This window comes from Pundamilia nyererei, unplaced genomic scaffold, assembly GCF_000239375.1.
Source record: "Pundamilia nyererei isolate P.nyererei 1_Seehausen unplaced genomic scaffold, PunNye1.0 scaffold00377, whole genome shotgun sequence".
NCBI classification, from domain to species: Eukaryota; Metazoa; Chordata; class Actinopteri; order Cichliformes; family Cichlidae; genus Pundamilia; species Pundamilia nyererei.
The window spans coordinates 50,378-63,608 of record NW_005187778.1 but is presented as its reverse complement, the minus strand read 5'-3'; the positions used below and the strand labels follow the sequence as shown (position 1 = coordinate 63,608).

The following is a 13,231-nucleotide window of genomic DNA, read 5'->3' as shown; positions in this document are numbered from 1 at the left end:
TGGACAGATAGAGCTGGGTGTCATCTGCATAGCAGTGAAAATGTATGCTATGTCTTCTAATGATGCTGCCTAAGGGAAGCATGTATAATGTAAACAGAATGTATGGTCGACAGTATCGAATGCTGCACTGAGGTCTAGCAGGACAAGCACAGAGATGAGTCCACTGTTAGAGGCGCTGATCGTTTGGAGAAAGTAATTATTGAAGTGAGCTAAGAAAGTTGGAGAGTCTAAATAAATATCAGCAGCACTGAAATGAGTCACTTTTTTCTCTAATGGTTAACATTTTATTTGTGACAAAATTCATGAAGTTATTGCTGGTTAAGGTTAAAGGAATGTTTGGCTCAACGGAGCTCTGACTTTTTGTCAGCCTGGTTATTGTGCTGAAAAAAAAACTATACTGGATTAGTTACTTTTACTTTTACTCCCTACATTTTTAATCAAACATCTGTACTTTCTACTCCTTATATTTTCAATGCTCCTAACTTTTTGTTTGAAGCATTTCAGTTGTTATTTGACGTCACATTGGTCCTTCATCAACATCAAACCAATCTGAACCTGTAACTCATGAAAAGCAATCCTTTTTGTGTATTAATGACCGGCAGATGTCACATAAAAAGAGGTAAAAAACAAAATAAACAAACAGGCAAAACTATCAGGGGTTAAAGTGGATGATTTTTTGGTTTGTTTGTTTGTTTGTTTGTTAGCTCTCAGTAGAAATAACCGTGACTTGTGATTATTTTCCCCATGATGAGTTTTTAAAAACAGATGTTCCTCCTTTTTCTCTGCTCATGTTCTACTTAGTTGACTCAAGCCGAGCGCATTTACTAGAATTAAAATTTAGACTAAAATAAAGTTTGTATTCCCATCTACAAATTTTATTATTACACAAGGTTCACTTTGCACAGCTGGTAGAGATATCCTCAAAAGAGCTACATTTTCACTTTTACTTGAGTAAAGAAGTTGAATCAGTACTTCAACTTTTACTAGAGTATTTGTCAACACTAGTATGTGTAGTTCTATTTAAGTCTGTACTTTTGCTTCCTCTGCTGAGGAGCCACAGTATCCAGACTCATACGCAGTGAAGATGTAAAACCATTAACAAGATAATGATATACACAAGATGATGCATGCAATTGAAGAAAAGAAAAGTGGAGGAATTAAAAGTAAGCACTTTCTGAAAGGTGTCTACCGTTATGAAATGAATTCCTCACTGCTGTATAATCCATAGTTGTAAATGTGAATGGTATTAGGAAATGACCGGGCAAAAGAGGATCTTTGGAGAATATTGTTAGATGTTCAGGTTTTATGCCTTTTGTCAGAATAGGTCTAGAGTGTGAATAACGTGGTGGATGGTTTCTTTTACACATTTAAAAAATTCAGTTGAGTCTAATATTGGAAATAGATATAAAATGTATTTAATCCCACACTGAGGGAAATGAAATTGTTACAGCAGCACAAGGGACAGGACGGAAAGGTGAATCAGAGATATATTAGAAAATCAATTAATTAACTGCTTAATAAATAAACAGGAAAAATAGTGCTACACTATGTACAGATGGATAGTTCATTGAAATAAACAAAGATTATTCTTTTGTATATTTACATAAATAGTGAGAGGGATAACAGTATACATGTATTTTTAAACAGTATTTATCCTGTGTGGGTACAAATGAAATGCCATGTTGAGGGTGTCATTTTCCATATCTACATGGATGTTAAAATCACCCACAGTAATTATTTTTATCTGAGCTGAGCACTAAATTAGATAAAAAGTCAGAGAAATCAGAGTAAGGTCCAGGTGGATGATAGATAACAGCAGCAAAAAAAACAGGCTTTTGAGTTTTCAGGTTTGGTTGAAAAATGCTAAACATCAGGCTTTCAAAACTCTGTCTGGGTCTTTGGTGTGGAAGATTGCTGCCACACCCCCTCCTCGGCCTGTGCTTCGAGGATTCAGACAGTTAGTGTGACTCAGGTGTTTATTCATTATCACTTACATAATCATCCTGATGTAAACAGGTTTCTGTAAGGTAGAATAATCAGCATGTTGATCAATTATTAATTCATGTACTAACAGGGACTTAGAAGACAGAGAGACTTGCACTGTTTTACTCGTTAGTGCAGTATGTTGTTATATTGTTTTTCCTTTCATTTTCTGTGGATTTTTGTTTTTTGGTGGTCTGGGACCAGACACAGTCTCTAAGGGGATGGGGATTTGGGGGACAACAGGAGGAGAGAAACTGCAAAGAAATTTGTAAGACTGCAACCCTGCTTCCTGCTCCAGAAGGTTACAGAAATAAGAGCTGCTCCATCCAAAGTGGATGGATGCCATCTCTCCTAACAAGACCAGGTGCTCCCCTGAAAATTTCCATAGCAGGCGATAGCTTCAGTGTTGCCTGCTCTGGCCCATGCAAGACAATGCACTACGGTTGCTGGTGTCTCTGTCTTCACGTCTCAAAACAGAATTGGTAATATCCAGTTTTTTCCAGAGCAGAGTAGCTGGTGTGGAGTGGTTGGTCGTGCACTCACAGAAGATTGTCGTGGGGGCTCTTGTCAGGCCTGCATTGGCTAACCCACAGTGTTACTTGTGTGGGTTTTTTCACATAGTTGGGCCCCAATGGGGAAAGTTGCTGTGGACCCTGGACGAGCACATTCTCTTGGGGCTACATAGGATAAGTGTAGGTTTGCCCAGCCTCTACTGCTGGCCCGCACAGACATGTATGTTGGAAGTAAGACTGCAGTTCTCTATTGAGCTGCTCATGATTATACTCATGCTTCAACCAAATTGGACTGGCACAAATATGGTCCAAGCGAGCACAGTACATCTTGCATTCTGGGAGCAGCCCGAGAATGATCTTTACCGTCCTGGTTGAGCAGTTTATTGAATCTAGCACTCTTTTCAAGACTGAGAACACTGATGAATACACAAAGGCAGTCAGTCAGGCACTCAGCAAACAGACAGTAGGGAAAAGCCTATGCTGATAATCACTGTCGTGATGTAACAACTGCAAGCTCACCATCAGAAGTGTTCAGCTTTACTTTGGTCACCAAAGTCACACATGTTGCCGACCAAAGTGTCCAGGTTCGATGAGATGACGACTTTGCTGTTGCTGTCTCTTTGTGTCCAAAATGAAACATTTTTTTTAATAAAAATATTTTTCTTTATTTCTTTATGTGTAGTAAAATAGTAATTGACATGGACATTTACATCCAGCAAACACATATTTATTACAGCGGTTACAATGAGTTACATCTAGAAAGAGCGTTGGTAACACTCATTGCATACATGACGCAAACAGTTAGTAGTAGGTACACTGACGTTTTTGTTTCATTCATCTTTAAGATTTTTTTATACTTTTTTCATTGATGCATAAATGTCTTTAAAAAAAGTTATTTTCCAGATGCAAGTATACATAAACGTGCAGACATTGTACCCTCTACTGTGTCTCAGCCCCTTTCTTTATTAATAAGCCAAAAAGAAAAGCATAAAAAAAGCAACAAATCATTAAAAATGACAAAAGTTCAGTTCATTCTTTTTGTTACTCGTAGCTCATGGTTACTTTTTTCTATGACACTTTCAATGCCAAGATGCCGTGCTGATACCTTGATGATGACAAAGATGAACACCAACACGCCAAAGTGGAAAACCTCTTTTCGATTGGAAAAATAGAAAAAGTAGCAAAAGAAAGTTTTTATTGATGAATTATTGTTAGTATCCATGTGAAACTCAGGCTGTACAAAGTTTCTTTTTGTGTCATTGTCATTGAAAAATGTTTGAAAAAGTGAAGCAAACATAAACATGAGGAAACTGTTAATTAAGATGGTGAGAACATTTGCATTATGCACTTTAGTCTGACTGACCACACAAAGCGCTTCACACCAAACCTTACCATTTTACTCTGTTCTTGCATTGCTTTATTCCCCACACTTACACATTTGATCTGCATTTGACCTGCCTTGCATTCGTACTTTGGCAAATTTAGAACCAGTACATGTATCATGTATGTTTTTCATTGTGGGATTCTCACTAATTAGGAGATTTGAAACTAGAGCCTTCTTGATATGAGGTGAAGGGATGTTACTAAACACTGAACCACCATTACAGGAGAGTTTTCCTATAATCAACATTTGGATAATGGGAAAAATAAGCCGAATTAAAACTGAATTTAAAAATGACAAATTAAAAAAAGAACGAATAAAATAAAAGTTTAAAAAAATGTGTGAAACTGGGATTTCAGAGCACTTAGTGCCAACAACACTTCTTGTAAAATAGAAACTTGTAACATTTACTAAAAAACTACAAAGGCCATCTTGCTTAGAAAAGTAATGTATTAAATGCAAACTGCTGCTTCTAAGGAATCTGTGGAGAGTGACTGAAAATGTAGAATTATTCTTTTGCTTTTAAATATCTCCATGAAAAGATCAGTATGGCTCCACCATTACATCCTCCTCCAATAGCAGGACGTGTAAAACACTGGACTGTTTTCTAGCCAGGGTTTGGCTGAATTTGTTATCACCGTAGCAACAAGGTTGTTGAAGTTATGCAAAAGAATGAGTCATCCAAGCTATTATATTGGTGGTAGTCTGGCTTTTTGATGCATTATGTTTTATTATAAAGAGCTTTGGTGGATATGTGTGAGTATACATTCACAGAAACGTGCTTTCCATTAAAAATTTATCCTTTTATATGAACAATAAAAAATTGATACATTTACATAAACATGTGGTCATTTAAAAGATAATTATAGGGAGTGGCTTTTGATTTCTAAGAGGTGATAGTGAAAGAATGTATGGACACCCTGCCTTTGGGGGCTATTTCCTTCCACTGAGGGGGGACTTCTGGTATCTTTTGGCCAGGCATAATTTTGAGGAAACTATTTTAATTTGATAATTTTCAAATTTTAATGCCAAAACTATCATTCCTGACAGTAGAGCCAACATTGGAATAAATGTTTTCAGATTCATCTGACTGATTCTGAAAAAGGCCTTCGGTACAGATAACAGCATATTTAAACATCCTCCTTTGTTGGCATTTTAAAATGTCCATATAGAGAATGTTGTCAAGAAAAGTTAAAGGATAGCAAAGGAAACGAGTGCAGTTGTACATCTTTCATCCGTTTTATCCAGACCACCTCTGGGGAAAAGTCTTCTGTGGCGTCCTTGTCTCAATCATAACCAATCAAAATGACTACAGGAAACTTATTACATATGAAAAACCACCTAAATACTTTAACATAAATAAATACACTCTTTTCTGCTTGTGGCTCTTCTTCTTCTCATCCTTCTTCTCATGTCTGTACTCAGTCCATCATGTATGGCTTCTTCATGGATATCTGCTGTATGTATTTCTCCAGATCATCATAGTTACTGTCCGGCTGCTTTCCAGCCACATAATAATCTGCAGGCGCTGGGGCTGAGTAATACAGCTGCTTCTGCTGAGAATGGATTCTGGGAAGTGGATGTAGTTTGGGGTTGGACGCTGGCTGAAATGTCCAAGGGTACAAAGAGAGAGGGTATCTGGTGTAGTAAGACTTCTGCTGTTGGCCTGTAGGGGGTTTTCTCAGCTTAGGTTGGACCCAGCTGTTGTATCGCCTTTTGGGAGAAAAAGCATAAACATCATCCACTGAATGAGTGAGGAAGTTGTTGAGAGTGAGAGCGGGCTTAAGGATCAAGTAATAGGGTTTAAGTCTGGGTGCAGGAGGAACATAGATGGGGTAGCCTTTGTAGGGCTTCTTCTGGTAGTAGGAAGGATAAGTGTGGGGGAAAAGGGGATAGTGAGGATATCTAGTCCAAGCAGCTTTAGGTGACGTGAGCCAGAGGTCCTGTTTGATCGGCACAGGAGGCTGGGCCCAGATATTTTGATTGCCAAGCTGAGGTTTTGCAGGTTTGTTCCAGAGATCCTCTGATCTTGATGGATTTTTCTTCTGCAACCAGGTTTTGAGGAAATGAGCTGCTGGAAATGGTTGGTTAGAGGCGGGAATGTCATTTTGATTGCTTGAAATCTGTGATTCCGATGAAAATGGTGAAGATATGGGGGATAAAGGTCGTCGCCAACCTGATATCACGTCAGGCGACAAGTCTTTCTTCTTCTTCTTCTCCACGTCACTGATGATGTCCACCACATCATCAGCAGGGAGGTGGAGCTTGCTGGAGATCTCTATAAGCTTGTCAATGGTCTGAGGATCAATATCGTCTTCCTCTGTGACTTCCTGTTCTTCGTCAGACCTTTTATCCTCTGCAGCGCTGGAGAGAGAAGAGCTGTACTGCTTGTTCCCGTTATTCTGTTTGACCATGTACCGCAGCAGCATGTCTGAGGCAATATCAGCTAGCATCTCCTCCTCCATCTTGGCTCTTTGTGCCTCAGCTGCCTGTCTCCTCATCTCCTCCTGCTCACCTTTGGCCTGAGCCTCCTCTTCCTCTGGACTCAACACCTCCTCATCTTCTTCCTCCTCCTCGTCTGGATCATCATCTTCCATCGTCTGTTCTCTTGGAGCCTGGAGGTCTGCTGAGTTATGATTGCTGTCATCAAATTCATCCATAAAATTATCTTCTCTGAATTTTGGGAAGCTGAGAGCTTTCTGCGTCTCTTCTTGCCATTTAAGCTTTTTCTTAGTGATAGCAAGGTCACTGCCTTTATTTATGGGCATGATGTCGTTGTAGCTGTAGTCTCTGCTTTCTCTGTGACTTTGCTCAGAGTCTCCTTCCCTCTTAATGGGCACATTCAAAGCAGGGAATTCCTTCATCATCATCTCAAGACTTTTTAGCTCCTCAGGGCTGAGCTGTTCCTCCTCCTCACTACTGGCTTGATCAGGGCTGGTTGATCCCTGCTGGGAACCAGTACTCTCTCCATTATCGCCTCTTCCATCTGAGCCAGTGGGAGGCTTCTCTCTTGCTATTTCGACTGTGTGGCTTGTAGTACGACTGGTCACCCTCTCGGTCAGCTCCTCTTCTTTTTGTGCTTTCTTCCTCTCTTCCTCTTCCCCCGTTTCCTGCTCCTTCCCCTGTGTCGCCATTAGCAGCTCTAACTCTTGTCGTCCGTCTCTGTCTCGGTCTGCTCCCTCAATCGTTCTCAATTTTCTGTATGAATCTTTGTTTTTATATTCCTCTTTCTCTGCCATCATCTCTTCTTCCATTCCATCACGCCCTTCTCCTTCGCTCATTTGCTCTGCTTTTGAATTATTCAGTGCCTCTAGTAAAACTGCTGCTAGTTTTTTGGGATCAACATTTTTAAAAAGCTCTTCTTCATGCTCTGCTTCCTCTTGTCTCTGCATTGGCTGGCTTTCTTCACCACCTATATTCCTATATCCAGACACAGTCAGCCCTGACGTATGTTGGTATGGCTTGTCAAGGGTGCTGAGAGGATTGGAGGTGGACAGATGGAGAAAGGATGCTGCTGTCAGAAGAAGCAGCTGTATTAAAGCACTTGAGGGATTATGGTATCTAGTCATGGCTAGCCAGAACAGGACTTTCTGTGAGCGGTGAAGGAGATCAGAAATCCCTGGAAAAGAGAAGAAACAGAATCAAATCTTCGCTGAGAATGCAAGGATGTATATGTGGGTTTGATGAGTGAATGAGTGAGTACCACATATGACGGCTAAAGCTTGTTTTCTATCTGCAGTTAATTAAGACTTTTAGTGTAACCATGACCGTTTCTTCTCCTGGTGCTTGACTAGCCATTCCACTCCTATCACACATATTGCTCCCATGAAAAGATATTCTAAAAAATGCATACTGTGTTTACACTTTAGTAAACCTTTTGTCCCGTTTCATTTTATGAATTTGAAATTAATCTCATTAAATCTGTTACTTTTATTAGATGTCACCAAAAGTTTTGGGAGCTGACACGTAGGGATTCCATTGTCAATATCACTTATCAATTATCGATTCTTGTTGGAGCTATTTATTCTTTTTTATTACTTTGAAGTTTGCTAGGGGTTGTTGTTGGTTTACATATATTTTTGGGTTATTCACAAGTTTTATTTGTAGGTTGATACTTCTTTTATTGTTTTGTTTTGTTGTTTGTTTTGTTAAGTCAGCCAGGAGGAACTGTAGGGCCATTTCCTATAAATGAAGGCACTGGTAAGTGCACGTGGAACTGATAGGTGAGCAAATTTGACGAATCCAAGGAACTGAACATCTCGAGTCCCATCCCTACTCCTAGAGTTGTTCACAAAAAAGAGTTGTGACATAAGTTATAACACACAGGGACCTGAAGTGAACCTGAGAGTTAAAACAATGAAAGTGTCCATTGTCTGCACTTTTCATGATTTACATTTTGCTCTTTGAAGTTTTTTTAAATTCTCCTGTTCTGGTGAACTCTGACATTGTTCCCTGCTCTCTTCTGGCCCACTTGCTAACCGATCAACCTTCTTCAGAAGTCCAGCTCCACTGACAAGCAGTAAGGATCTTGGAGGACTGCACATCTCCTTTCTCCACCCGCATCCAACCGAATTGTAGAGCTGGGCGGATTGATCCAAATATCGATAGCATCGATACCAACACTAGCATCGATATCAGATCGATACTAGCACGATTGGATCAATGCTTTGCTTTTATCCTTCAAGTTCAGTTTGTAGCCTGCTGAACTGTGTTAATCATTTCTTTGGAAAAAATAAACCTCAAACACGCACTCTGAAAAACGTGCAAACTTTCTGTGCTTTAGATTCAGAATTTTTTAAATTCCAGGTCTCCAAAAACCAAGTTTGAAAACATGAAAAGCTGAAAGGTGTGTTTTGTTGTGTCAGCTAATTATTGTGGAAAGTAACAATCACAGTGGTGATTAAAATGTGTTCAGAATTTGCAAATTGAGAAATCATCTCATAAGTCATGGCAAACTACTCTCCCCCAATTAGCTGCTGAGTAACTTCAGCAATACTGGCCCTGTATTTGCTTTGTATTGGATCGATACCAAAATTTGTATTGTGGCGCAGAAATTCTGTGAATGAGGGAAAGTGTGAACATGAAATTATGTGACGCTATAATTTGAAATACAATAACACATGAATAACACACAAATCCTGCGTGAAGCAGCCCAGACGAGGTCCTCGCGCGCGCACACACACACACACACACACACACACACACACACACACACACACACACACACACACAGGGAAATAGGAAAGTGGAGACAGAACACAAAACAAACAGAAGCTCGCGCAGTGAGGACTGAGGGGTGTGACGCTGTGCTCTAGCTCTAGAGCAATGTTTCCGTGCAACACTAAGAGCACAGCTGGTTTTCACTTTCTGAGTTTTCGCGCGCGCGCGCGTGTACCTGAATCTAGTGTAGGAGTAACTAACCAAGGTAGTTATAGTTAACTAAACCGGGCAGAGGAGGCGTGGGTTTTCACGCACGCAAGACGCGCTACCTGCAGTCCTCGAAGATCCTAACTGCGCGTCGCTGGAAGCGGATGATATGCGACTGCTGAATGTTGATTGGTTGACAAGTGGGCCGGAATAGAGCAGCGAGCGATAGCAGAAGCAGAAAAATTGTGAAAAAACGTAAAACATGATCAAATAAATCATCTCTCAATGTCGCTGCTGCTGACGCGCTGCTCTGCTTGGTGCTGAAATGTTGAACCCAGAGTGCAACAAGTGAAATATCTTGAAATCCGCAACAACCATTCCGGTGCGCATTCACTGCCATGCCGTCTTTGGTTTATCACACCGAGTCGTTTACACCATCAGAAAAAGCTGCTCTTGTTTTCAGAAGCCACCGCCTGCCTGCATCGCCATGTGCCACATGCAGCAGTGAAACGCTGTAAAAATGCGCAGGAACAGCAAACTCAAATGTATTTTCTAAGAATACCCAAAAAACCAGTTGTACAGTGAGATTTTTTTTATCCCTATTAAAGCAAAACAATTCAAGTTTAATGTCATTTTGTTCTCAGCTAATTACCACAAACCTTTTTGTTTGTTAAATCACCCAACAGTTCTATCAGTATATTAGTAAATGGTTGCTAAAATCCTTTTGTTTTTAGTTGCAGTAAACACACTTCAGAGATATAGGAGCAGCATATCCTGCGGTGGAGGCTGGGCTGTGCCAAAAAGGGATTTCACATGTTCTCGTGTGTTGTTGTTGTTTAATGTCTAACACATGTACTTATATTCGTGAGTAGACTGTACTGAACAGGATTTATGAAGAGGTTTTTGAAGTGTCTTCATCACTCTGTGTAATTGTACCCATTTTGTCATCAAGCCCTTCCTTTTTGGTTACTTCAAGTAATTTTATCGAACGGTGATGCTGAGATATGATTGGCCTGTTTTTGATAGGTTTCAGGTCAACAAGTTATTTTTAACCGTTTAAATGTAATCATTGTTTGGCACAACGAGATGACTCTGTTGTTTGCACTGTTGCAGCAGGTCACAGTTCCCAGAAAAGCAAATAAGAATAAACATGAGCATACAGCCACCTCAGACTCTGTTCGACAGTAACCTCCCCGCAACTCGCACTTCACATGTAAACAACATTATCTCAGACTAACATGGACGTCAGTGTTATGCAGAGACAAAAGGTTGCCGTTGTCTCTGTGGTTTTTAATGCGAATGTCCCCGCGGTTACAGCTGCAGCCTACTTATTTTACAGTGCAGTTCTTTCAGTCTAGGATATGATTGCTGGAAATGACGATGATTGAGATGATGTGGCTGAAGATGAGAAGTAGGAGGGGTTGTAGGAGCAGACAGTACGGTTGATTATAAACAATGAATTTTGACCACATCAAATAACAATACTTTAAGCTGCCATCAGTGCACAAATTCACTTCAACGTGACGCCTGACTGCGTGTCCGCAAAATATTGACTGGGGCCTAATTGATTTTTATTCCTTAAAATCAATTAAATGTGCCACAGTTTGGGACGAACATAAATACTTCCGATTCATCTACTAAACCTCCTCCAACCCATCACACAGCAGGCATTACCACCTTTTTCTGCATTTTCTATATATTTTGCACATTTCCTGCGCCTCGCTTTGCTTTGACTACAAAGCTGTAGCGTGACATCATAATTTTGTTGCAATATTTTACACATTTATGAGTATTTCTAAGAACGCTTATATTAATGAGCAACAGTACTTCTTTCGGAGAGCACAAGGTTAAATGCTTTAGTGCAAAATAAGTTGCCGCTTACTTGCAGTTCAGTGTGTGCGGCGGGGGAATTCCTGCTTTCCCTCCTCGTCACGTCACACAGCTGCTGAAGTCCTGCAGTCATCCACTCCGTGCTCGTCGTGACGCGTGCCGTGTTGTAACGTGCTGTTAATTCTTGTTACTGTTATTGTTGTATGTCGCAGGGTTTCGGACTCTTCGTGTGCTCCTATCACAGGAGTCAGAACCTAATTCCTCTATTTTCAGGACTACGGACAGAGGCTGCGGCTGTCTTCTACCCCCTCCTTCCGCACACACGTGATCCTTGCGTCAAGGTCCCCATTGACGTCAATAGACTGGATTTCATTCATAAGATTTTTCTGCACCCCACCGACCTTATCTTATCCCTCCTCCCCTATTTTATCAGACCAATTAGCTGCAGTGCTGCTGTTGAATAAACAGAATATTCGTAATTCATGGTGCAACCTCAGAGAGCTGGTCCAAGCTTTCACGGGCAAACCTGAGTGCAAGAGGGAACCTTTGGGGTTTTCTTTAGACATAGACACGCTTATTTCTGCGGCTGTCTCACGTTTGTGTGCCATCAGAGCTTAAGGATGCTGTGCACTGGTGTGTGACAATAGAGGCAAAAATAGCTCTCCTAATAAGCTGTGAAAGGGCTCAGTTTTAGTAAATAAATACATTTATTTTTCATGGATCATCATCTCCATCCTTCTGTTCACTGGTACAATTCTGCATTCATCAGCGTCTCCAGTTTTGTGTTAAAATGTCTGGTTAAAAGTCCACGGCCCTCTCTTAGATATCTCCGCATTGCTACAGCTGCATCATCTGAACCTTTCATTCAGTGGTGCTGGTTTCAGTTATTGTGCAAACGTGCAGTTTTTAAGTTCGGGGAAACCTGCAGTCAGCTGAGACATCATCTGTTCCTCCCACTGAAAACATCCAGATGAACAGAATCAACTTTTGGGGAACTTTTCTACTCTTCATTATTTTCATAGTTGCCTCAACTTCCTCTTAATTAATCTTCTGCACTTCCTGCTTCCAAGATCACGCTCTCTGTCTAGCCAATTCATAGAAGTCCAATTCTCCTTCCATACTGTCCAATCTCACGTGCAACACACTTTTTCTTTTCCACCTTTCTTTTTGCAATGCACGTGCCCTACCAGTGTTCCTGGCTACTTCATCTCATAGACTGTCCAACTTTTTTATTACCACTTATTCTTCACTGACATATTTTCCTGTAGTTCCTAATTCTGCCATCAAGCCTCTTTGTCTTCTTTTCTTTATTCTCAGTTTTCTTCACCTCTTCAGCTGTCCTTTCCAAGTCTTCACTACCACCCAGAGCCTTTAATGTTTGTCTTAAACCACCATGTCAGTTAAAATGCAAAAAAGAAACCGTAATGCAACTCTATGAATATGATGCTGTGACAAAGAAATGGTAAATCTGTTAAAAATGTTAATTGACCCACAGGGGTCATCTTCTTCTGGATACAGTGGCTCATCTGAAAAAGAAAGCCTAAAATCAGAAGTACTTTGCTCACTGGTACAACTCTCAAACATTTACCTTAAAGCAGTAATTCTGGTATAGCTGAAATTACATCTACCTAATTTATAAAAGCTTCATTTAGCCTGGAAAAATAGTTTGCTGCTCTATAAGAAAAAGCCCTCTACTGGAGTTTTCTGTTTTCTTTATACTCTATGTATAGTTTCTTCACCTTCAAGTATTTGCTCAAAGAGGCTCGTCTCGTTTTCTCTGTATTATTGTAAAGTTTTTTGCTTACAATATAAACAGTATAAATCAGCTTGAAATATAAATGCCAAAGAATTAATGGATTTTAGTTGATGTGCCAACTAAAAAATATCCAATCCAATGTTTGTTCAAAACGTATCATCACTCAGTGATCACTACGACTACATTTTCTCTAAATAATACAAGATAAAATTCATCAGTTCTCAAAGTTTAGCTCTGTCAGTTAACCTTTATTAACACCAGGTGAAGAGTTCCTGTTATGAATCTGGATGACAAGTATAGTTTTTGAAAGTGCGTAGACTACACTTCATTCTAGTCTTCTAGTTTTTTGTTAGCAGTTTAATCTCACTGTGGTTGGGCATGCTTGTCTTTACAGGTATCTCT

The 13,231-nt window shown here is 40.1% G+C and overlaps 1 protein-coding gene across 1 annotated transcript; it reads right to left on the bottom strand.

Moving 5' to 3' along the window:
* Positions 1–4,177: 4,177 nt before the first annotated feature.
* vgf (VGF nerve growth factor inducible) lies at positions 4,178–11,359 on the bottom strand. Its single transcript, XM_005752733.1, has 2 exons — positions 11,126–11,359; positions 4,178–7,495 (listed from the first exon to the last, which is right to left on the bottom strand). The coding sequence occupies exon 2, from the start codon at positions 7,443–7,445 to the stop codon at positions 5,298–5,300; it is 2,148 nt and encodes a 715-aa protein (XP_005752790.1). The 5' UTR covers positions 7,446–7,495; positions 11,126–11,359; the 3' UTR covers positions 4,178–5,297.
* Between the last annotated feature and the right edge of the window lie 1,872 nt (positions 11,360–13,231).

What these genes read in the sequence shown, in the direction of transcription:
- vgf (XM_005752733.1), bottom strand. Translation starts at nt 7,445, where the DNA reads ATGACTAGATACCATAATCCCTCAAGTGCTTTAATACAGCTGCTTCTT.